The sequence below is a fragment of the Lynx canadensis genome, chromosome B2 (genome assembly GCF_007474595.2).
Source record: "Lynx canadensis isolate LIC74 chromosome B2, mLynCan4.pri.v2, whole genome shotgun sequence".
Lineage (NCBI taxonomy): Eukaryota > Metazoa > Chordata > Mammalia > Carnivora > Felidae > Lynx > Lynx canadensis.
In genome coordinates this window covers 50,381,837-50,408,288 of record NC_044307.1, presented here as the reverse complement: position 1 = coordinate 50,408,288, position 26,452 = coordinate 50,381,837, and the positions used below count along the sequence as shown (strand labels likewise).

General features: G+C 39.7%; 1 protein-coding gene across 1 annotated transcript in view; it reads right to left on the bottom strand.

Annotated features, from left to right (window-relative positions):
* Positions 1 to 22,369, bottom strand: part of EFHC1 (EF-hand domain containing 1) — a 67,335-nt gene extending 44,966 nt beyond the window's left edge. The window contains exons 1-5 of the mRNA XM_030315710.2: positions 22,213 to 22,369; positions 12,887 to 13,108; positions 9,364 to 9,651; positions 4,902 to 5,051; positions 1,089 to 1,281 (exon numbers count right to left, since the gene is read on the bottom strand). Coding sequence (XP_030171570.1) covers positions 1,089 to 1,281; positions 4,902 to 5,051; positions 9,364 to 9,651; positions 12,887 to 13,108; positions 22,213 to 22,275 — 916 coding nt within the window. The 5' untranslated portion in view covers positions 22,276 to 22,369. The remainder of the gene's footprint in view (positions 1 to 1,088; positions 1,282 to 4,901; positions 5,052 to 9,363; positions 9,652 to 12,886; positions 13,109 to 22,212) is intronic.
* Positions 22,370 to 26,452: the final 4,083 nt, after the last annotated feature.

Below are 26,452 nucleotides of genomic sequence, written 5' to 3'. Positions count from 1 at the left end.
TGTAGGTAGGTTGCATTTAGCCTTCAGACTGCCAGTTTATTTATAACCTCTAACCTCAACTTGCTTATAACCTCTAAGACAAATCTCTTGCACAACACCTGAAATTTCTTATCTCCCAGTTCCAAGAAAATAGAGTAAAAAGAAAAACAATACCAACAAAAGTATTTAAAGTTCTGTCAGCCATTCAAGCATGAGAGAAGTCATTATGTGTGACCAAGCTGACATTTTTATAAGAGAAAATTCTGAAACCACTACGTCAATGACCAAAGTACGTGCACTTATCCTAGAGAAATACTGATGGCTGGCGGATGTCAGCTGCATCTTCTTGCATCTTCACTCTCCAATCCACTGGGTTATTTGAACCAGAAAAGAGAGCATGGCTGACACAATGGGGCCCCACCTCTGTGAGTCACAGACATGCCTTCTCTAATCTTAAGTTATCCTGCATACAGATTTCCTGTTTAGGAAGTATTGAGGTGAGAAGCAAAGTCAGGAAAGAACATAAGGGTATGGTAAGCTATATGAAAACAAGCTTGTTTGAATAAAAACCAGCTTGTTTTAAAAATATATTAAAAATCTGAACTGCTTTAGTTCACAAGGCTTGCTCTTTTGCACTTTAAATGAGGGGCACCTGGGTGGCTCAGTTGGTTAATTGTCCGACTTCAGCTCAGGTCATGGTGTCGCAATTCATGGGTTCGAGCTCTAAGTTGGGCTCTATGCTGACAGCTCAGAGCCTGGAGCCTGCTTCGGATTCTGTGTCTCCCTCTCTCTCTGCCCCTCCCCTACTCACGATCTCTTTTTCTCAAAAATGAATAAACATCAAAAAAAATTTTTTTTAATGAATCTCCCACTGCTATTATGGGTGTTTCCTTGATTTAGGTATCAGTCATCTCCACCAGACCATTTTGGAGGGAAGCCTAGACTGTGGGGCAAGCATTGAGGGGAGTTACAAGAAAGCTGTTTTTGAGTACCTACGAAAACATAGCAAGAGCCTCCCAACCATAAAGGGAATGACCATACTGATTAAGTAACTCCTTTGAGATTCAAAAAATGTCCCAATTACGGAGAATAAACTGAATCAAACATACTTGCGTTCTCCACCAAAACTTTTGGCATGCGCTGGCGGTTCATCAGGAGTGGGAAAGGATCTCGCCCGTCATTCCGTTCATGGACTTCTCGAATTTCAACTGTGTCATCCATAAGATAGTAATGAATGATATAGTTCCGACATTCACCAAACATGCTGTCTGTATCATCCCAGATTGCATAGAATCGAAGAACCTTTGAGACATATAAAGTAGTGACTTAAGTAAGAATTCTACAAGAGGAGAGGTTAACTTAGCTACTCTGGCATTTATATATCAGACAATGATGAAAAGGTTAGCTGCAAAGACTATGAAGTGATCTCAATTGGTAAAAAAAAAAAAAAAAAAAAAAAATCACCAAAGATACAAAAACATCTGAAATTATATACCAGATGTCAACAGCTGGAAAGTATTAAATAACAGACTTATAAGTTTGCACTGAGAAAGCAGAATTCACTTTGATCCAAAATATTAGTGAAAGAGAAGCCAAATTAAAACAGCAATGGGAACTATAAGATACTGATGAAAGAAATTGAAGACACAAGTAAATGGAGAGAGATTTCGTGCTCACAGATTAAAAGAATTAATACTGTTAAAATGTCCACACTACCCAAAGCAATCTACAGATATAATCCAATCCCTATCAAAATTCCAATGGCGTTTTTGCAAAACAAGAATAATTCTAAAATTTGTAAGGAACCACAAAAGACCCAGAATAGCCAAAAAACTCTTGAGAAAGAACAAAGGTGAAGATATCATGCTCCGTGATTTCAAACTATGCTACGAACCTATAGTAATCAAAATAGTACAAAAACAGACACATAGATCAACAGAACAGAGAGTCCAGAAACAAATTCACACTTATATGGTCAACTAATTTATGACAAATGAGGCAAGAATATACAATGGGGAAAGAGTCTTTTCAAGAAATGGTGCTGGGGAAACTGGATGGCTACATGCAAAAGAATGAAACTGGGCGACTTTCTCAAACCATACACAAAAATAAACTCGAAGTGGATTAAAGACCTAAATGTGAGACCTGAGATCATAAAACCCCTAGGAGAAAACATAGACAATAAGCTTATTGACATCAGTCTGAGCCATGTTTCTTTGGATGAGACTCCACAGGCAAGAGAAACAAAGGCAAAAACAAATGAGATCACATCAAACTAAAAAGCTTCTATACGATGAAGAAAGCTATCAACAAAATGAAAAGGCAACCTACTGAATGAGAGAAGATATTTGCAAATCATATCTGATAAGGAAGGGATTAACATCCAAAATATATAAAGAACTCCTACAATTCAATAACAAAAAATCCAACATTCTGATTTTTAAAAATAGGCAGAGGATCAGAATAGATATTTTTCCAAAGAAGACATACAAATGGCCAACAGGCACATGAAAAGATGCTCAAAATCACTAATCATCAGAGAAATACAAATCAAAACGTCAATGAGATATCACCTTACACCTGTCAAATGACTATTATCTAAAAGACAAGAAATAACAAGCATTGGTTAGAGAAAAACGAACCCCCATGCACTGTTGGTGGGAATGTAAACAGGTGTAGCCACTATGGAAAACAGTATAGAAGTGCCTCAAAAAATTAAAAACAGGGGTGTCTGGGTGGCTCAGTCAGTTAAGCATCTGACTCCAGCTCAGGTCATGATCTCATGGTTTGTGACTTTGAGCCCTGCCTCGGGCTTTGTGCTGACAGCTCAGAGCCTAGAGCCCGCTTTGGATTTTGTGTCTCCCCCTCTCTCTATCCCTCCCTGCTTGTGCTCTGCCTCTCTCTCTCTCTCAAAGATAAATAAACGTTAAAAAAACATTTAAAAAAATTAAAAATAGAACTACCACATGATCCAGCAATTCCACTACTGGGTAGTACCGAAAGAAAATGAAATGCTAATTCTAAAAGATATAAGCACCCCTATGTTCATTGTAGCATTATTTAAAATAGCCAAAATTTGGAAATAACCTATCCACCAATGGATGAATGAATAAAGAAGATGTGGTTTATATATACAATGGAATACTACTCAGTCATATAAAAGAATGAAATCTTGCCATTTGCAACAACATGGATGGACTCTGTGGGTATTATGCTAAGTGAAACAAGTCAGACACAGAAACACAAATACTGCATAATTATCACTTACATGTGGAATCTGAAAAACAAAACATGTTTTGTGAACTCATGTTTGTGAGTTCAAGCCCCATGTCGGGCTCCATGTTGACAGTGCAGAGTCTGCCTGGGATTCTCTCTCTCTCCCTCCCCTGCTCACATGCATGTGCACACACATACTCTCTCTCAAAATAAATAAATAAACTTTAAAAAACTAAAAAACAAAACAAAACCCAGTTCATAGATACAGAGAACAGATTAGTGATTGCCAGAGGGTAGGGAGCTTGGTGGCAGGGTGGGAGAGTAGGGGGAATGGGTGAAATAGGTGAAGGAGTTTAAGAAGTACAAACTCTCAGTTATAAAATAAGTCATGGGGATGTAATGAACAGGATGGGGAATACAGTCAATAATATTATAAAAACTTTGTAATGTAACAAATGGTAAGTAGACTTATTATGGTGACCATTTTGCAAAATATTCAATTGTCAAATCACTGTGTTGTATACCTAAAGCTAATATAATATTGTAGGTCAATTATACATCAATAAACAAAAACAAAAGAAAAAAAGAGCAATGTGTTTTATACAGGGGTTCATATGTAGTAATAGAGGTATACGTGAATGGTTTATATGAAATTAGTATGGAAAGAATTTTCATTCATTAATCAGTCTTTTTTTAGTTACATCAACATACATCTTCCAGTAACAGTATCAACAATACTATATAGACAAAATAAAGACAAAATAATAACAGATACATGATTGATATAAAGAATGTCCTTAAAAGACCATGCTAGTGCTAGGCAAAATTTTCTGAACTAAAAGCAATTACATTTCTGAGAGGGAAACAGCAGCAAAGAAGCACTGAGGATGACCTCTTCATTTTCTCTTTCCCTTTGTACAGAAAGGAGATGGCCCAAAACTGCCTCTATACACTAACCCACAACAGGGAGGATAGGGTGGGTGGAACAGAGCTGGAAGATACCCAGAACATTCTGTACTCATACATTCATATAAAATTTAAAAAGAGGAGGCGCCTGGGTGGTTCAGTTAGTTGAGCCTCTGACTCTTGATTTCAGCTCAGGTCATGATCCCAGGGTCATGGAATCAAGCCCTGCATCAGCCTCCACGCTGAATGCGGAGCCTGCTTCAGATATTCTCTCTCCCTCCCTCTCTCTCTCTCTCCCCGCCCCTCCATGCTTGCAAACACTCTCTAAAAAAACAAAAAACAAAAAAGAAAAGAAAATTAACAAGGAAGCATCTGCAATGAGATTCCTGTGAATTAACTATTTTAACATTAAAAACCTACCTATATGTAATAGCTTTGAAATTTCCCAATAATTCTCTACTTAGGATTTCCCAAAGGAGGCTATGAAATCAACTCATATTTTGGAAAAGAAGTAGTTGGTTGGAAATGTAAAGTGGGAAGCAGACATAATTCAGGAATTGCTTCAAGATTGAAAAGTTTGGTGGAACTCGTAAGACTTCACAACCTCCTTTGGGTCTCTAATACAAAATTTAGGCATTCCTGTACCGCTAACTCTACACGAAACGAAAGATAGCACTGTATCCAAATGGATAAACTACAGATGTAATGTTTTAAAACACACAGCTACCTGAATAGCTTGCTAATAAACATACACCACATTTGGAAACGAGTAAACCTACATAGGTGCCTACATCACTTACTTGTTTGTCAAAGGTGAGAAACTGCTTCAGTTGGTCAAAGTCTGACGGGGTGACATACTTACGAAGAGGCTGTTTGCGGAGTTCAGTGTAAGGATCAAGAGCCATCTTCTCTGGTGGATTTAATTCAATTCCTTGACTTTCCAAAAATACCTAAATCATTCAAAAGTAATAATGATCATCTCTCTTGAAGCTTCCTGAAGTATTAGATGGTATAAAGATAAGTGTAATTTCTATGCCATTTTCCTAATTAACCATAAGTTTGCAGTTTGAGGCACATCTTAGCAGCACTAAACCTCCAACTGACCCAACACCAAAATGCAGATAATAATTCATAATCACCTTAAGTATTCTATATTATAAAACTGCTAGGCAATATGCCAAGCTAATTGGAAGACGTGATAGTAAGGTAACTGCCTCCAAATACAAATTTAGAACAATGAAATTTAGTTAGGTGCCCAAAAACAGAGTAAGTCCTAGGGATTGCTTACATACATACATCTGAAACCCAACCACAGTTTCAAACAATATGTAATTCATGTTTCAGGGCTGGGGGCAAGCTACAAAATGGCAAAGTTAAGCTAAAATCAAATTCCCAGCTTTCCAATTCACCAAAAACAAGTATGTGATTAAGCCCCCATGCCCATCCCTCTCCAAAAAAGGAAAAGAAAAAGCACACTCAGGGGTTATTTTAGACCAGAAAATATTTCAGCAAAATAGAAAAGACAAACCAAGTACTCAAATCTCACCAGAAAAAGGAAGGTATCTAAACTTGATATGATCTTGTTTAATTTGTTAATTATGAATAAGTATATTTTCGGTACCTATATCTTTTAATACAACTTGACATTTCTTTTTAAAAGCACAATAAACTACTTTTTTTGATAATCAGAAAATAAAAGAATAATCTCAGGGGATCTGTTTACATTCTGGAATTAGAAATTAATCTGAAATCTGGGGTTCTTCTGGGAATTATGTGATTTGCTTTTGGACAATTCAACAGAAAATATACAGGACTCAGGGCCAAGATACTTGGGTTCTAATATTAGCTTTGCTGCTAACTAGCTTATAATTTTAGTCTTCAAAGCTTCACTAAACAGTTTCCAATATCTTTTCAATATTAAAATATTGTGATCTTAATGTCTATTAAAACTGCTGAGATGGAGATAATGACTAACAATATTCTCCTCTCTCTTAAGATGGTGTATTAGTGAAGCAGGATTATTGATTGAGGATTTAATGGGGGGTGAGGAGGTGGTTACTCCTTTCTGTTGTTTTCAACAGAAAATCAGGCCCTTTGTTAACCTTACCTTCGGAATTCTGGCAGGAATGCAGAAGCTTCCTGAAGTTGACTATTCTTCCTGTCTCTTAGAAAAAGCCTAAACTCTTTGAAGAGATTATTCTAAAGTGCCCCAGAAGGAGGGGAGAGAAGGGCATGTCTTTGAAGGCAAGGAGAGAGAAGGGGGAAATTCTCCCAGCCTGGAGAACAGACACAAGTGGGTGGGTCTCAGAAGAGCAAGCCTCCACATGTGCTCCTAGGGTGCTCGGAGCACATGTGCACCCAGTCAGGCACACCAGCCTCAGGCATTCGGGGTCTCAGTATCCTAGCACCAAAGCATCAGGGAGGCACTCTTGGTCATTGACAGCCTATGGACCCTGCCTGTATGGCCCCATTAGGCCTGGGTGTGCCTTCCTTGTTGTTCTTAGGGCTCCGAATTTTTGGCAAAGCTAAGGGTTAATAGAAACACCAGCCCAGGTGGATTGGGACTCAAGTAGGTTTTAAGTTATTTGTAAAACACAAAACAATATTTCCGGCACACTTGCATTTGTGGAACAGGATTCACATCTGCTATACTACTGGTAATACTCTAACAAAGATGATAAATTCTAGATCTCTGATTTCTAGAGTTTTTTTAATTTTTTAATTTTATTTATTTTTTTTAATGTATTCAGTTCATTCTGTCTATAGGACCAACATTTATTTGGAACAGTGAAGAGGAGGTGAGAAGGGAAGGTGATGGTGTTATATTTGATTCGAGGTTGTTCCTTGTTCGAACCACACCATAAAGACAACTACCTTCTTTATCCAGTCATGGGTCTCGCCCTAATGAAAACCATCAAATTAGATGTGTATAAATTTTAAACTGTTATAGGATCCAACTTCTAACAGATCAATTATTGAAAACATAAGTCAATCTAATCACTCGTACCTAAAATATACAGCTCTAGTCAATTATCAGTCTAAGTGCAAGGAGGCTGTGATAAGTACTTAATGTCACTAAACTGTACATTGAAAAGTGGTTCAGGGGGGCGCCTGGGTGGCGCAGTCGGTTAAGCGTCCGACTTCAGCCAGGTCATGATCTCGCGGTCCGTGAGTTCGAGCCCCGCGTCAGGCTCTGGGCTGATGGCTCAGAGCCTGGAGCCTGTTTCCGATTCTGTGTCTCCCTCTCTCTCTGCCCCTCCCCCGTTCATGCTCTGTCTCTCTCTGTCCCAAAAATAAATAAACGTTTGAAAAAAAAAAAAATTAAAAAAAAAAAAAAAGTGGTTCAGGTGCTAAAGTTTATATTATGTACATCTATCTCTCTCTCTCTCTCTCACACACACACACACACACACACACACACACACACACACACACACACAAGGTGGCTGTGATGTGCCTTAAGAAGAAAATACATGTGTTAGATAAGCTTCCTTCAGGCATGGGTTCCAGTGCTGCCAGCGGTGAGTTTGATGTTCATGAGTCAACAAGATATTTTAAATATGGCATCTTTAAACAGAAACACACAGGGGCGCCTGGGTGGCGCAGTCGGTTAAGCGTCCGACTTCAGCCAGGTCACGATCTCGCGGTCCAGGAGTTCGAGCCCCGCGTCAGGCTCTGGGCTGATGGCTCAGAGCCTGGAGCCTGTTTCCGATTCTGTGTCTCCCTCTCTCTCTGCCCCTTCCCCGTTCATGCTCTGTCTCTCTCTGTCCCAAAAATAAATAAACGTTGAAAAAAAAATAAAAAATAAATAAATAAACAGAAACACGCATAAAATAAGGTTATAGAAACCTACCCCAGTATTTCTCGTAGGAGCAATGGATCCAGATTTTCTAGTTAAGGGTTTATGGTGACTTTATAGAACAGAATTACTGTGAAAAATGAGAACTGACTGTAACTGGCTTAGATTACTGCTCGGAAATGAACTGCCAACATTCAGATTGTCCATAAAGAGACAATTATAAAAATAACTGCAATACCTGAAATTTACATGGCATTTTATAATTCTTCATTATTGATACAATTCTGAAACTGCCTATGATAAAAAAAGGACCTTAAAAACCTAAAACATGAGAGACCAAAACATGCTTAAAGGGGACAATATTTCAGAGATGGTCTAGCACCTCTACCTTCTACACTGTTTTTCTCTGTTGCTCCGGAATGGCACGGATGCCAGGCTCCTCTCTTCACTTCCCTGAGGTCTCTGTTCATGTGTCATCTTACCAGCGAGGCCTTCCCTGACCAGCCTCTATACATAGCACTCCCCTCACACTCCACTCCCCTTTACTCAGCTCTAGTTTCTTCCACAGCTCTCAGCAACATCTGACATGTTATATATTTGTTTGCTTATTGTTTGTCTCCTCTAGCCAAAATGTAATAGCCTTCCTAAGGGCAAGTCTATATCCTCGGCCCGCCCCTAGGACCATGTTTGGTACAGAGCAGGCGATCAATCAGTATTTGCTAAATAAATTACTAAATGCAAAAAATAAATAAATTCATAGGAGCTCAGTGAGGTAAAGATTAATCACATGTGGCATTAGGTAACATGAAATGAAAGGCGTAAAATAATTCAGAAACTACACCTTTGCTTCTAGAAATTTTTATTTTTTTATTTTTATTTTTTTTAGAAATTTTTTTAACTAAGACAAATTGAGAATTGACTTCCTAACACCTACATTTTGTGGTAAAGAAATGATAACTTTAAGTTGTCAAAAATCCATATTTATGAAATAGAGGAAATGGAGGCTTCTTCTCAATATAAACAAGTATTCTCTTTTAAAAATGATTTCAGGAATTCTTTAGATAGCAAGTTTCTCCAGAATATAGCAAGTATGATTTACAGGAAAAATATGAACTGCACGAAAAATGTTAGGCTCATATCTTCTAATAAAGGTAATACTATTTTTGTATTCCATCAAGGGTACTACCTCCTCTGTCTTCCATTTGTACTGGCATGGAACTGCTTCCTTATCAAATGATTCAGCTCTGATGAGAGTTTAATTTTACTTGAATGAATATGTGAAAAAAGTGATGTCACTACACAGTGTTGACACATATCAGCAACAAACACCAACTCAACCTATATAATAATCCAAGCGGGACAGACGAACAGAATCTTCCTCCCACCCTAATAAACAAAACATATCCTTATGTAAATTAGAATAATGCTTCAGACATCACAATTTCTAGAAACATATACTATACCTGTGTGAATCGGTCACAGTCAACAAGGCGGAAGGTTCTGCCATAAATTGTAATGTTTATTCCTCGATTGAGGTCTTTCCAATGGTAATGATCTCCCTGGTCATTCTTGGCAAGCCGCTGGCGTTTGATTAACTTGCCTTGAAGGATTCCAGAGTTTTCCACAACAGGCTCCATGACAGACATGCTGTCATCTTCCAGGTAGTAGTAAATGTTCACTTGACGAATCCTATAATGTTCCTCAGTTGACATAGGAACATCTTCTTGAAAATAAGCATCAAATTTCAGCACCTATAACACATGAAACAGGGAGAAATAGCATTGTATTCATCTCTCATCCAAAAAATATCAGTACTCCCCTACAAAGAGAACCACTCAGGGAGAACTGAATACTCATCACTCCTATTTTCTAAATCAAGGGTTGCTGAATTACGGTCCGTGGGACACATCTATCCCTGCCACCTGATTTTGTATGACCTGCAAGTTTTTTGTTTTTTTTTTTTTTAACATATTTAAGTGGTTAAAAAAAAAAGATTTAACAACACATGGAAATGATATGAAATTCAAATTTCAGTATCCACAAATAATTATGTAAATAATTAACATGTATTTGCTAATGGCTGTTTTCCCATTACAAGGGCAGAATTGAATAGTTGTGATAAGGACCATATGGGCTGCTGCTGTGTCTCCCTGCAAAAAAATTCATATGTAGAAGCCCTATGACTGCATTTGGAGACAGAGTCTTTAGGAAGCTTAAAGAAGGTCTCTAATCCAATTGAATTGATGGCTTTGTAAGGAGAGAAGATCTCTCTCTCAGCATACCCACACTGAGGAAAGGCCATGTGAGGACATAGCAAGAAGGCAGCCATCTAAAGCCAAGAAAAGAGCCCTCCCCAGAAACCAAATCAGCAGGACCCTTGATCTTTGACTTCCAGTCTCCAGAATCATGAGAAAATTAATTTCTATTATGTAAGGTACCAGTAAATGGTATTTTATTATGTCAGCTCAAGTAGACTAAGACAGCTGCAAAGCCCAAAATATTTACCATTTGGTCCTTTACAGAAAAAGTTTGTTGACCTCTGCTTGAGATATTTAAACTACATATAGACTATTTAGTCATGGTTCCTTGATGAGATGGCTTAAAGACCTTAAACTCTCCTAGCTTCACTTCTATATCAAAAATCTCAGAATTTCTGGAAAGAGTAAGAAATTTGGGCACAACTATGACTTCTAGTTTCACAATGAAAATGAAGGCTCAAGTCCATTTCTTTAAACGAGAGTCCCCTGTAAATGCATATTAATGACATATTCATTCTTAGAGAATTTATATGAATAAGAGTCAAATCATCCATCTACCACAGCATCTTTGGATGGCATATAAATACCCTCATTGTACTCAGAAACATATGGATAGATAGAGCAAAACCTCCAGGAAGCATCAGTGGGAAGTCAAAATGGCACACCGATTGCACATTTAAAAAACATTAAAAGCCTGGGGCACCTAGGTGGCTCAGTCAGTTAAGCGTCTGACTTCTGTTCAGGTCATGATCTCGCAGTTCGTGAGTTCAAGCCCCGCGTCGGGCTCTGTGCTGACAGCTTGGAGCCTGGAGCCTGCTTTGGATTCTGTGTTTCCCTCTCTCTGCCCCTCCCTCCCTCCCTCTCTCTCTCTCTCTCTCTCAAGAAATAAACAAACATTAAAAAAAATGTTTTAAACATTAAAAGCTTGTGTTGACAAGCTTTGGGATTAATTTTAAAATTTCTTTTATTCTGTTTGTATTTTTAATCTTTCTTCTCAGGGAGAGAAAATATTAGAATGGTGTTATAGGTAGAATGGTGTTATAGGTTAACTTAACCCTCTACAGGAATTAGAGGAACAAACCAAGGAGACCCTTTGGTGAAAACACAAATATGGTTTGATGAATGGGAAGATGAATAATTTTATACACAATGCTGTTGCTAAAAAGGTATAGTGTCTACCATGGAAAAACAAGATTAAAAACCAAAAGAGAATGGGCAATTGCAGAGGTGAAATATGCATACAATGGAGTTAAAGCCCTAAAACTCATAATAAAAAGGCAAAATGGTTGAATGGAATGGAACATTTGAAGGAGAAAGATAACATGGTAAAAGCAAAAGACAAAAGATAATTTTCAAGGAACATTTTAGACCAACTCTAAAGAACCGAAATGGAGACATGATCACTACTAGTGGGGACATGATCAATAATCCATGCGTGAAATGGTCTGCATTTGAGCCACCGATATATAAATACACAAAATGTGAAAGCCAGAAGTGATCAGCAAATTGAATCTCCCTCATTTTACAAAGGAGGAAACAGACTCAGGGTGGTTGAATGGCTTGCCTGAGGCCAAACTTGGGGTTAGGGTCACGGCTGGGGCTGAAACTATCATAGACTCACAGAGAAACAAGAAAAAAGTAAAGAAATACCCAGTCACATAATTGATACTGTTTACTGGATGTTTATGTTCAGCCTGTGAATGGATACGTGAACGTGTTATCAGCTGAGTTCACTGAGATGGGGAAAAGGGGATTGTAAGGATTCTGGCTGATACGTTAAAAAGATTTTTTAAATTAAATAATTATGAATGTAAATGATATAGTTTCACCACCAGGTTACTTTGTATCTTCCAGCCTCTAGTTTCAATAGCTACTCAATAAAAGTTAACTATCTATATGAACATAGTATAGACATGTAACGAAAATAATAAAGCGAAAAGAAAAATTTAAAAATGAGAGAAATTAGGCTAGGAAAGCTAACATAAAAACTGGTCAGTAGTTCTCTTACTCGGTTATACATAAATATCACCTGGAAATTAGACTCAGTGAGGGTTAGGGAGATATTTCCGTTTCTTAAGTCCCAGTAGGGATTCTGTGGCATGGCCAAGGTTAGGACTATCTCACTTTAGTTGAAAGAAGAGGCTCACTGACAAGGAAAATCAAGGATATGGAATCGTCAAAAGATGGACATAAAACAGCCTACATTACAAAAGCATATGGGTAAATGAGAAACAAACAAAAATGTTACACTACCCTTTGGTTATGTTGTGCCAAATCTGAAACGTTCCCTGAAAAATAAAAATTTACGGAGACAGCCTGGACAAAACTGCAAAAGATGGAGTTGTTGTCATGATGACATTTTGCAATTCATAGAGACTAAGGTTTTGTCACATTACGGGTAAGACTTTCAAAAAGTAGACCGCACAGAGCTGGTAAACATGGAGCAATATGAACTCAAGAATTCAGAATTCATCCAACTTTTCTTTAACTGTATTTGGAAAATATTTCAGTGAAGGCTACAGGGAATTATTTTCTGTAATAGGCTTCCTGACTAAAGAAAGCCTCTTTCAATCCTAAGCTCAGCTGTCTATGACTAAAGGTTGAGGCATTTGAACAATTTTCTCCTCAGTGCACTCTGGAAAACCTGTGGTTAGCTGTTGACTTTCCTGCAAACAGTTGGCACTCAGAAATCTGAATTCAAGGGGTACCCTGAAGTCCCAGATGATACCTTTTTGTCAAAAGCCACATGTGCAGGAATAAATGCTGCAGGTGGGGCCTGCTTAGGTTGGCCATAAGTTAGAACTGGTGCCTTGTTGGCCAACTCATCCAGCTCAGCCTGGGACAGCTGGTTGACTGGAAGCCGGTCCCCGCCTATCCCAACTGTTGGACGTCGAACAACTGCATAGCCATTCCTGTAGCCCAGTGTCTGGCTTCTATGAAATGCTGTTTTCTGAGGAAGAAAAGAAGTGGTTCATTAGTAATATTTTATAAATATGTTAGGCAAAAGAGCTAACTTTCAAAAACATCATAACTTAAACTTTGCTTACAAACATCACAAACCTTGTATCAAAAAGTTTACCTAGACTAGAAGGTTCTTATGTTTTAAGCTAAAACACCTGGTCAGGAACAGGGAGAAAAGCAGCAGCCTGAGCTTAAAATAAACTTAAAGTCCTGCTCCAGAATGCCCAATTTAGTTACCAGTTCACTTTTCATGAGAAACTAAAATATTATCTCATCTATACTCTTTTTTTTTTAATTTTTTTTTAATGTTTATTTATTTTTGAGAGAGACAAAAAGACAGAGTGTGAGCAGGGTAGGGGCAGAGAGACAGAGAGAGACGGAGACACAGAATCCGAAGCAGGCTCCAGGCTCCAAGCTGTCAGCACAGAGCCTGATGTAGGGCTTGAACCCACGAACTGTGAGATCATGACCTGAGCCAAAGTCGGACGCCCAACCGACTGAGCCACCCAGGTGCCCCTATCTCATCTATACTCTTAATCCTTCACTTAATTCTTCCTGTGTTTTTAATCTTATCAAGTGCTCATAAACCATGGAACCTAGAAGATCCGACTCTGTGACATGAATTCTTACCTGAAATAAAAGGCTCTTCTTGTTATAGTAACACTGATGCATTCAGACAACTCTTTGAAATGAAAATGGGTATTATATATTCGAAGTCTTGAACTCAATAATTCCACCCTTAATCCTTCATTTTAAATATATAATCCAAAATTATGGGAAAGAACAATATGACTGAAGCTGACCATTATAATGTTAATTGCAATAGCAAAACATTGGAAATAAAAGACAAACATATGAGTTAATGATGGAAAAGTCACTTAATGGACTATGATGAAGCCATTAAAATATTGGTTTTAAAGACCACATGGCAATCTGGGAAAAATGTTTATGATTTAATAAGCCCAAAAAAGCAGCATATAAAATTACATGTATACTATAATTAGAAGCATGCAAACATGTGCAAAGAAAGAAACTGGATTTGGATGTTCTCTGTATTCTTTCTGAATAATGTTGAGATATGTATGTGTATATATACACATATATATAATGTTGAGATATATATATAAATATATAAATATACATTCATATATATATATTACAACGAACACATTTTTTTCTGGTAATTAAAAGATTAAATAAAAAAGAAAAAAGTGGAAAGGAAGTATTTTCAAGGGCAGAGGAGAGATGAAAATGGTAACATAGGACACCGCAGGCTCCCTATCCCTCCACAAAGATCAACAATTGAATAGTTAGTTATCCATGGACAAAAACAGCTCTGGAGGAGTTCCGGAGTCCAGTTAGGAGGTCGCAGCAATGCAGTGAAACAAAAAAACCTGAGAATAACTACACAAGGAGAGAAGGAAGACAGCTTCATTTTGCCTGCGTCATCTCATCCCCCAAACCAGCACTATTCAGTGCCAAAAGGAACTCCCCAGGCAGAAAGAGGTTCCCTGGCCAGGAAGGAAGAGCAGGGCGAGCAACCAGCCTCTCCAGTCTTTTGAGGTAGTACATAAAGGTCCCACTTCAGTTTCATCCCACCCAGACTGGCAAAGCTGAAGAGTATAAAGCCAGTTAGGAACACGGAAGAAAAGGAGGGGTGACTGGCAGCAGGTACTCAGAGGGAGTGACTGTGGTGTGCAGACACCTGCTCTGCAGACAAACCCAGCAGATCTGACCACTGACCCAAAGCCAAGGGCCAGTATTGCTGCAGCCACTAGGTACCCCCTGCAGATGTCACCAGCTTTTACCCCACAGGTATTCACGATGCCAGCCATTCGATCACCCTCCTCACTCCCTCCCTCCCCTCCCCAAGTTTTCTCCAGAGCCTGGGAACCACATCAGCAGCCAGCTCTGGCCTCTGCAGCTGCTTGAGTGCAAGATGCCAACACAGACACCCCCTGGCTGACTCCTCCCCAATTCACGCACTTCAAACTAGCCCCTCCGGCTGTGCTGCACATGACCCAAGCATCATCAGTCATCACAGGCTTCTACAGCAGTGTGCATACCAGAGAGGAGAGTGTGTAGCCACAGGAGGACACGCCAACAACCAGGGCCTCTACAGCGGCCAGTGAGCCCATAGCTGGCCCTGGCCCTTGCCTGCTCTGGCTCCCACCGCTATGTGTGTGCCTGCAGATGGCCCCTGACCCGACAGAGGCTCCCACAGCTGGCACCCTGCAGACAAGTATGTGTATACTACCTGTTCCAGCCACCACTGCTGCTTGCCCTGGTCCCTAGCTGCCGGACCCAGAGGTACTACTAAAGACCCCAATAGTCCTTGCAGCCACTATGGACCCCCTGTACTACCTGCAAAGGACTAACAGTTGTCAGTGCTGCATACTCCAGTGGCCTGGGCCAAAGACACATCATGTCCCCAACCTGAACCCAGTGCTGCCACACACCCCTGCACTTGGTGCCCTACATACACCACTAGGCCCAGGATCACAGCAAGCTTCAGCACGCCTCCACCCACTCCCTTACCACAGTCAGTCCATAAAGTCTGGAAGAGGTGACTGCTTCTTCATGTGAAGGCACTTATGCAAGATACAAGGATCATGAAGAATCAGGGAAACATGACTCCACCATCTATAGTAAATAGCCTCAAAGAAATGGAGAACCAGGAATTGCCTAATAAAAAAAAAATTCAAAATTGTCCTAAAGATGCTCAGAGACCTACAAAGAATACAGATAAGCAATTAATGATGTCAGGAAAACAACAAACGAACAAAATGAGAAGTTCAACATAAAAAAGAACCAAACAGGAATTTGGGGGCTGAAGAACACAACGACTCAACTGAAGAATCCAACTATAGCTTCAACAGAAAAGTTGAACAAGCATAAGAATCTGTATGCTAGAAGACAAATGAACTGAAGTTATCCAATCAGAGGAAAAAAAAAAAAAAAAAAGAATGAAAAGGCATGAAAAAAGCCCATGGGACTTATGGGGACACCAACAAGAAAAATCATGTTTGCACCACTGCATCCTTCTCTAGGAGAAGACAGAAAGGGGTAGAAAGATTATTTAAAAAAATAATGGCTGCAAACTTCTCAAACCTGGGGAGAGATGTGGACATTCAAGTTCATGAAGCTATAGGTATCTCAAAATTTCACTCCAAAATAATCTTCTCCAGGACACATAATAATAAAACTGTCTAAAATCAAAGCCAGAATTTTAAAACCTGTAAAAGAAAAAAAACTCTCTCATACATACAAGGGAACCTCTGGATTTCTCAGCAGAGACTTTGTAGGGCAGGAGAGAATGTGATGATCTATTCAAAGTGCTAAAAGAAAGAAACTGCAGGGCACCTGGATGGCTCAGTTGGTTGAGCATCTGACTTGGGCTCAGGTCATGATCTCACAGTTTGTGGGTTCGAGCCCCACATCAAACTCTCTGCTGTCAGCACAGAACCCACTTCAGATCTTCTGTCCCCATCTCTCTGCCCCTCTCCTACTCGTGACTGCTCTCTCTCAAAAATAAACATTAAAAAAAATAAAGAAATAAAAGAAACTGGCAACTCAGGATACTTTTCTGGAAAAGATGTGCTTCAGAAATAAAGGCAAGATGAAGACTTTCCCTAATAAATGAAAGATGAGAGGATTCATTGCCACTAAACATGCCTTAGGGGAAGACTGAAAGAAGTTCTTCAAGCTACAACAAAAAAGGCATTAAGTTGGATGTTTAAGGTAAGCATATAGTTGGATTCAGAATACCCTAATAACTGTAACATGGTGATATGTTCACTTCTTAACTCTAGTATAAAGATTAGAAAACAAAAGTATTGAAAACCTTTCTAGCTCCAACAATTTGTTAATGGATAAAAAATATAAAAAGATGTAAATGGTAACATGAAAAACATAAAGGGAAGAAGAGGAAGAGGGTAGAGTTTTTGTATGTGATCAAAGTTGAATTGCTGTCAGTGTAAAATAGACATATATATATATATATATATATATATATATATAACATATTTACGTTATATGTTAAGACTCATGGTAACTACAAAGCAAAAATCTACAGTAGATTCACAAAAAGTAAAGAGAAGAAAGCAAAGATATTGCTATGATAAATCATTACTTCACAAAGGAAGACGCAAGACAGGAGGAAAGGAACAAAGGAACCACAAAACAGCCAGAAAACAATAAAATGGCATTAGTAAGTCCGTACCTAACAATAGTTACTCTAAATGTAAATTAATTGAATTCTCCAATCAAAAGGCAAGGTGGATGACTAAAAAAAACCCCATGAGATCCAACTGTATGCTGTCTATACTATAAGAGACTCGCTTTGGCTTGAAGCACACACATAGGCTGAAAGTGAAGGTATGGAGAAAGATAATCTATGCAAGTGGAAACCAAAAGAGAGCATGGGTAGCTATATTTCTATCAGACAAAATAGACTTTAAGCCAAAAATGGTAACAAGACACACAGGTGGTCATTATATAATGGTAAGGGGATCAATTAATCAAGAAGACATAACAATCACCTGAAACTAATATAACACTGTGTTACCTATACTGGAATTAAAACAGAGTAGGAAAAAAAGATATAACGATCATAAATATATATGTACCCCACACCAAAGCACCTAACTATATTAAGGAAATACTAACAGATCTGAGGGAGAAATAGACAAAACAGTAATAGTAAGGGATTTCAAAGGATAACTCACAGATAGGAAATGAACAAGGAAACATTGGATTTGAACAATACTTTAGACCAAATGGACCTAACAGACATATAAAGAATAAGCCATCCAACAATAGCAGAACATGCATTCTTCTAAAGTACAGAAACATTTTCCAGGGTAGGTGACATGACAGGTGACAAAAAAATCTCAACAGACTGAAATCATACCGAGTATCTTTTCCCAACACAATTCTATGAAAATAGAAATCAATAACATGAAGAAAGCTAGAAAATTCACAAATATGTAGAAATTAAACCACACACTCCTGCACAACAGCGGGTCAAAGAAGAAATCAAAAGGGAAATTAAAAAATATCTTGAAACAAATGAAAATAGAAGCATAACATATGAGAGCGTCTGGGAACCAGCAAAAGCAGTTTAATAGGGGATTTTATAGTGATAAATGCATGCATTAAGAAACAAGAGGGGTGCCTGGGTGGCTCAGTTGGTTGAGCGTCTGACTTCAGCTCAGGTCATGATCTCGCGGTCGGTGAGTTCGAGCGCCGCGTCAGGCTCTGTGCTGACAGCTCAGAGCCTGGAGCCTGTTTCAGATTCTGTATCTCCCTCTCTCTCTGACCCTCCCCTGTTCATGCTCTCTCTCTGTCTCAAAAATAAATAAACGTTAAAAGAAAAAAAAATTTATAAAAAAGAAACAAGATCTCCCTGATACCAAAACCAGATAAGGCTACTATATAAAAAAAAGTTACAGACCAATATCCTTGATAAATATAGATGCACAGGTAAAAAAATTTAGCAAACTGTATTTAACAGCTCATTAAAAGGATCATACATCATGATCAAGTGGGATTTATGCTTGAGATGCAAGGATGGTTCAACTTACACAGATGAATACATGTTATATACCACATTAATAGAATGAAAGATAAAAATCATATGATCATCTCAATAGAGGGAGAAAAATTGTTTGACCAAATGCAACATCCATTCCTATAAAAATTTGACAGACTGGGTAAAGAAGGAACATATCTCAATGTAGTAAAGGCCATAATGTGACAAGCCCATACCTAACATCCTACTCAATGGTGATACATTGAAACCTTTTCTTATAAGACCAGGAACAAGATAAGGGTACCCACTTTTACCACTCTTATTCACCATAGTACTAGAAGTCTTAGCCAGAGCAATCAGGCGAAAAAGGAAATAAGAGGAATCCAAATAGGAAAGGAAGAAGTAAAAGTATTTGTATGCAGATGACATGATCTTACATTCGGAAAACCCTAAAGACTCCACCAAAAAACTGTTAGAACTAATCAATGAATTCAGTAAAGTTGCAGGATACAAAATTAACATATAGAGATCAATTGTGTTTCTATAGACTAACAATGAACTATCTGAAAGTGAAATTAAGAAAACAATTCCATTTATAATAGCATCAAAAACAATAAAATACTTAGGAATAAATTGAACAAAGGACACGAAAAACCTATACACTGAAAACTGTAAGACACTGATGAAAGAAATTAAAGACAGAAACAAATGGAAAGATATCTTATGTTCTTGAATTGGAAGAATTAATATTGTTTAAAGGTCCACACCATCCAAAGCGATCTACAGATTCAATGCAATCCTTCTCAAAATTCCAATGGCATTTTTCACAGAAATTGAAAAAAAAAAATCCTAAAATTCACATAGAACCACAAAAGACCCCAAAAAGCCAAAGCAATCTTGAGAAAGAACAACAAACCTGGAGGTATCATACTTCCTGATTTCAAACTATCATTACAAAGCTATAGTAATCAGGGGCACCTGAGTGTCTCAGTCAGTTGAGCATCCAACTTTGACTACAGTTTAGGTCATGATATCACAGTTTATGAGTTCAAACTCCACATTGGGATCGCTGCTCTCAGCACAGAGCCCGCTGAGGATCCTCTGTCCCCCTGTCCCTTCCTCCCCCACTTGCACTCCCTCAAAAATAAACATTTAAAAAATTTTAAAAACGAAAAACAAAAAATAAAGCTACAGTAATCAAAACTGTGTGGTACTGGCATAAAAAGGAAACACGTAAGCCAATGGAACAGAATAGAGCCCAGAAATAAACTCATGCATATATGGCCAACTATCTTTGACAAGCATGCCAAGAATACACAATGGGGAAAGGACAGTCTCTTCAATAATTGGTGCTGGGAAAACTGGGTATCCCCATGCAAAAGAATGAAACTGGATCCCTATTTTATGGAAGTCACAAAAATTGACTCAAAGTATACTATTGAAGTCTTAAACATAAGACCTGGAATTGTAAAATTCCTAAAAGAAAACGAAGGAAAAAGCTCCTTGACACTAGTCTTGACTTTTGGATATAATACCAAAAGCACAGTCAGCAGAAGCAAAAATAAATGGAACTAGATCAAATTAAAAAGCTCTGTATGGCAAAGGAAATAAAATGACAAGACAACCTCAGGAATGGGAGAAAATATTTACAAACTATCTTAGTCTGTTCAGGCTGCTATAACAAAATACCACACACTGGGTAGCCTCCCACCCCTCTTAGTCATTATGGTTCACCCTCTGAATGCTTTGAGTGTTATATATATATAGTTCTTCAGTGCTGAATAAAGACAGTGAACATGTTTCCCAAATTTCAAATAAGGCAAATAGGTTGATGCTTGGCCAGTGTATTTAAAATATAAAATAGGTCCGGGTGCCTGGGTGGTTCAGTCGGACTCTTGATTTCAGCTTAGGTCGTGATTGCAAGGTTCGTGAGATCAAGCCCCACATCCCAATTCCTGCTTGGGCTTCTCTTTCTCTCAAAATAAAAATAAACTTTAAAAAAATAAATAAATTTTGTCCAATGCACAGTTCATCTTACACGAAGAACAGCAATGTATATTCTCAGAGCCTGGCACCTCCAGTCCACACCTTTGTAAATCCCCCAAATTGACTCAACCCTACCTTGTGGGTAACCCACATTCACCAACACCAGATGCTTAGGCTCCTCCTGCACAGGATGGGAATGTGCCTACAATATTTTTTAACTTATGTAAAATGGAAAACTCCACTGAAGCAAAAACTCTATAATGCTGTGTCTTCATGCAGGAATAATTATCAAGAAGAAACTCAGAATTCAAACTCCTTCACCAAACTTTCAATTTCAATTCAGTCTCCCAAAGAAAATAAGTTGACTACATATTTTATCTTACCTTTATACCCATGGAAAGGAACTTATAACTTAAATTATTAAACTATACAAATTATCATCATCTCATCTATGATAGCTTACTGAATCTCAATATTAATCTTCAAACATATTTCAGTAACCATGTCTGAAGTGAAACAAATAATAAATAATTTTGTCAAGGGCTAAACTATGTCAGAAGGAGAAAAAAACAAAAACAAGCTTCCCCCCCCCCCCCTGCAATTTTGTCTACAGAACACAACTAAAAACAGTTAAAGTAGGGAAAGAGCAAAACAATCTAGTCAGGAATCTTTTGTACAAATGTTAGAGAGAAAAGAATAGAACTGGGGAAGAAAAAAACAACTAATCAACTGTGGTTGAAGGGACGGGATGGAATTATCTTCTACAAAGCGGGGAGTTATGGTTTGGGAGGAAGATAGGCAAGTGTCAAAAGTCTGACTTTTGGAGAAACCGAAGTTGTGAAAGAAGATAAAACAGGGCTGGAGAGAAGGTGGGACTAAGTTGTAGACAAGACAGGAGTGCTGAACGGAAAGGGGATGGGGCTAGGTAGAAGCATAAACGAGGAGGGCAGAGACTGCGGAAAAGGACCTGGCGGAAAGAGGAGAATGAGTGGAAATGATATACAGAAGGCAGGAAACCAAGCTGGGAGGGGGCAAGACTGCTGGGTCCAGGATAAGGAAGAGGAAGGAGGCGGGCGGGAATGATGGGCCAGGGAAGATGGGTGAGATGGGGCTGTGGGAAGGAGGACGAAGTTGTAGGGAGGCTGAGTGGGAAAAGGGGCTAGGCTGGGGAACTGAGCGCGGTTACGAAGGGAGCTGGGCAGAGAGGGATACGGGGTGGGACAATGAGCTAGGGAGGAAACTGGGGCAAACTGAGATCTGGAGGGAGAAGAGGCAGGGACTAGAGGAACAGGGTAGGAGGAAGAACGCAGCTAGGAGGATGAGAACAAGGAGGCCAATGTCCTGCCCAGGTGAAGTGGAAAAACTAGAGGATGAGGCCGAGGGCAAAGGATGGGAGAGAGAGGAGGAGGACGACGGCATTGTGGAGGCAGGCAGAGAACAGGTGGGGACAGAGGACGGGTTTGAAGGGACACAGGGCAATCTTGGGAGGAGGAGGCTACAGGTGCGCTAAGCAGCGAGCCCTCAAGGCCGCCTGCGCGTGGGGCCAGGTGGGGGTTGGGCAGAGAAGTCCTCACCGTGGGGTCCCTAAAGGACGAGCCCGGGAGAAAGGGCAGGCCATGCACAGGGTTGGACACCATGGCGGCCGCTTTCGCCGCCTCCAGCGGTGTAGGGTGTTGGGCGCCCCAGTTGCCGGGGCGACGAGCCGCGTCTGTGGGCCTCTGGAAGCTCCATGGTAATGCCAAACTTCCGGAGCGCCGCGCCTGGGGGCGGGGCCTGAGGAGCGGGTGTAAGGAGTGAGCGCATGCGCCGCCCCCAGGATCCGGCGTTCCGTTTGAGAGGTGGTTACGGACTCAGTGGCAGTGACTGGGGCGTTGCGGGGTGGAAGGACGTGACCGCAGAGAGGGTGCCATCGTTGCTGTGAGGTCCAGGGCGGGGGGAGCGGTCCCTTAGATGAGCTACGGTGGAGGGGAAGGTGCTTCCTTTCCTTTCACCGGGTTCTCCACGCTCCCCGCCAGCGCCTTGAGCTAGGGACCTCACCTCTCGCCGCCCTGGGAAAAGGGTTCTTGTCCCAGTTCACACTGAAGTGTAAATGGTTGGTTCCGGTTGAAAGTGGCACCCCGGGCCTATGCTTGTTGGGAGAGGGGCTGCGGATTATTCACGGTTGTGTCTCTGGCCCAAAGATGTCCAAAGAACTAATGCAGCCGTCTTGTCCCTAATCCTCCCACTGCCGCATTATCTTTTTACCATCTTCACCTGTGTGGATCCCTGCCTCTCTCCTCCCTCTCGGTTCTCCCCGAAGACTGGGCCTTGCATGTTCGCCTCAGGAGACTCAATATACGTTAACCTTAGGGCTACAGAGTGCTAATCTCAATTCTGATCTCTACACCTATCTGCAGCTGCAATGCAAAGATCTGAACAAGGGGAAATGCATGTCCTTCAAAGAGAAAACTAAGTCCTAAAGAAAGAAGCAAATGGGTGAAATATTGTCAGGATCGTAGTAGGTATTCTCACCTTTGGTGATTTTTGTAAAACTTGTTTAAATTATTATGCCTTAAATGTAATCCTGTTCCTGAAACATTTTCAGGAAAGAGAAACAACAACAACTATCCATCACCACTGGAAAGCTTAAAGATAAAAACAAAAAGCAAACAAAATCCTGACGCCCAGACATGGGATTCTTTAGGTCTGAAATAGAACCCAGGAATCTGATTTTTATAACAGCTGTTTCTGATAATGAGCCACTTCAGGAACATGATAGAATAGCCAAGCCTGACCCAGAAAGCGTATCTCCATGTCACGGGTAGTTTACTGCTAATATAGTCAACAGCTTTAGTTTTATTGCTGCTTGTCAGAGCAAATCCCCCTGTTGAGTTTCAGTAATGGGCATGAAGCTCAGGGGGACTATGACATTAATCCACTGGTGGCACCTGAAGCAGTTATTTTTTTTTAAATGTTTTTATTTTATTTTTGAGAGAGAGCGTGAGCAGGAGAGGGGGAGACACACACACATATACAGAATCCAAAGCAGGCTCCAGGCTCTGAGCTGTCAGCACAGAGCAGGATGCTGTGCTCAAACCCATGAACTGTGAGATCATGACCTGAGCCAAAGTCGGAGGCTTAACTTACTGAGCTACCCAGGCGCCCCCTGAAGCAGTTATTGGTGGCTAGCTACCACAACCTGCTCAGTTTCTTTTTTGCTAACCCCTCCTCTCTCCTTACTACTTCTGTTTCCTGTTTTTGTACCTTCCCTTTTTTTACCTTTAAAATTTTCTTTTATTTTCTATTAGTATATTACCTTAACGCAGGCATTTAGTGCTTTTTTTTTTAAAAATCAGTGCATTAGCATTGTTGAACTTTCTGAAAGCTTTAAAAGTATCTGTCCATTGCATTATATCTTAGCCACTGACCTAGGATGGAAGCCAGCTACTGGGAGAATATTTCAAAATGGCAAGTTCAACTTTCAAAGAGAAGATGCTTCTCTCACTTCTTTCCACCTCACTGATGCTGAGTACCCAGAAACACTGGAGCTATAATCCTTGCTGACTCTTGATGATAACCTTAAATTCTTACCAGTTATATGATCCTGCCCTCCCCTCTATCTTAATAAAAGTAAATCTATGGTCACACTTGAAAGAGCCCTTCTAGACTAACTGTATGGTTACACTTGGGTAGGGAAGGAGTCCATGGGGACTGGAAAGGGTAAGTCATGCCTAAGCCTATTGTCCATTGTGGCATCTGTTTCTATTTGAGGAGTGGACTCTGCTGAAATGCTTTGCTGTTCCAGAAGAACACACTAGTTAAATGATTAAATGTTTTAACTCCTTTTGGACCCTAGAAATGCATGGCGAGTAAAACCTTCCTTGGCCTCTTAAAAATGCCATCACCTCTGAGGAGAGGAAGCCAGGCAGTGGTTGCATCAGTGCTAAAAAGCACGGGACAAGTCTGTAAAGAAGTGGGGGGAAAATTAAAAAATAATGATAGGGCTTTGGAAAACTGCTTGAACCCTGACATTTTGTGTGATTAAGTTTATATCTCATTTCTCCCAAACATGACTGACAACTCAGCATGTATCACACTTCGATTTGTGCTATTTTCCACTTTTTGCAATATGTAGGAGAGAGCAGGACCCAGGCCATCCCCGGCAGCTGAAGTAAAAAGTGCTATGGTCTGAAGGCTGTGCATCAAGCCCGGACTCAGAAGACCACAGAGACATTGCATGACTTAGCAGGTGTTTCAAAACTTGGGGAAAGGAAAATAGGGAAAGATTAGACTGCCAGCAGGCCAAACTGAAAAGAGGGCCTCATGCTGGCTATCTCTCAGCAGTTCCTGGGAGATATCAGACTGGCAGAGGCTAAAATACAGCAGTTATCTAAAATAAGTCTCCTTTTTCAGCGTTTTTCCCAGAATTTGTTCTCAATCCTGTGATATTATTCTTCAGTGCCTAAATTTACAGGACATATAGCAAGCATGTGTGTGTGTGTGTCCCTCAGATATTTATGCAATGATCTTGGGTGCTCTACTTCCCTCTGCTGAATAAAAATGGTACAGCATTGTTTCTGGAAAATTCAATTATAAACCTGCAGGTTTGAAAGTGCTGGGGATGTGGCTAATGTATGAACAAAGGGGTAAGACTTTGCAGGGGAGTGTCCCTCAGTCAGAGTGCTATCTAGCATTCATTTCCACCACTCTGTGGTTTCTGGAATCTCTTATCTAAAAAGACTGCCCAGTCGAGCCACCTTGATCTTTGCAAAATATGGTAAAGGGCAAAAGAAACATCCTCAGGGACTTCCAAGCAGTTACAGGAGCAGATTTAGGACCCACAGGAAATCTTCATTTGATGCAAATGCATACAATTTGGGTTCAGATGATTTTGGCCTGATGGTGGGTTCCTGCCAGGGGTTTCAAAAAATTTGTGTTTCAGCTGCTTTTTTCTCCCTTAAGTCAAACCCATTCTATGACTTTAGCTGGTTGAATTGGAATTCCTTTCCCTCTGAAAAAGCCTATGAAACATTACCTCACAGAATCAGATTTCACAGGATATAAGTGTCACAAGGATAGGTTCTTTGTTTTGTTCATTGCCATTTTCCTGGATCCCATCACAGTGCTAACACCTCATAAATACTCAATGAACAGCTGTAAAATGACCAAGTGAATGAGTGAATAACTTGGAGATCACCCAGTATTTTTCAAACATGCCAGTCTCCATTAGTAGCTGTTAAAATCAACTCAATGGATTGTGACAACATTTTTTTTTAAAAAGGAACAAATAGAATATTAATTATCAGGATGTATCCAATGTTATATGGATAGGAATAATTTGCTGAAAAAGTCTTCAAGATATATACATATTCATATTCTAGGTATTTTTTACATGGTCACAATAAAAAACCTGGGAATCGATTGACACAGTCCAGCCCGCTCATTTTACTGATGAGATATCCCCAGACCAAAAGAGGTTGAGAAACCATTAGTTAAAGTCTAGTTCCCAGTTGAGTATTTCTTACACTCTGCCTCAATCCTCTCTCAGATGGAAAAGATCTTCCTCCTTCGGCATGTGAGGTATCATTGACTTTGCCATCCTGCTTGTCAGACATCTCTGACCTAATAAGGGTTTAATAGTATGGAGACAGAGATATGTGAGAGCAATGTGGCAGTAATATCCATTATAGTTGTAGATTCCAAAGGTGAACAGGCAAATTCATTAATTCAGGTAAGTGCCAACCTTGAAACAAGGGGGAAATGCTTGCATTTCTGTTGATACTTCTGTTGCACATCTCAAACACTCTTCCTTTTCCTTTTTCACATATGTAGCAT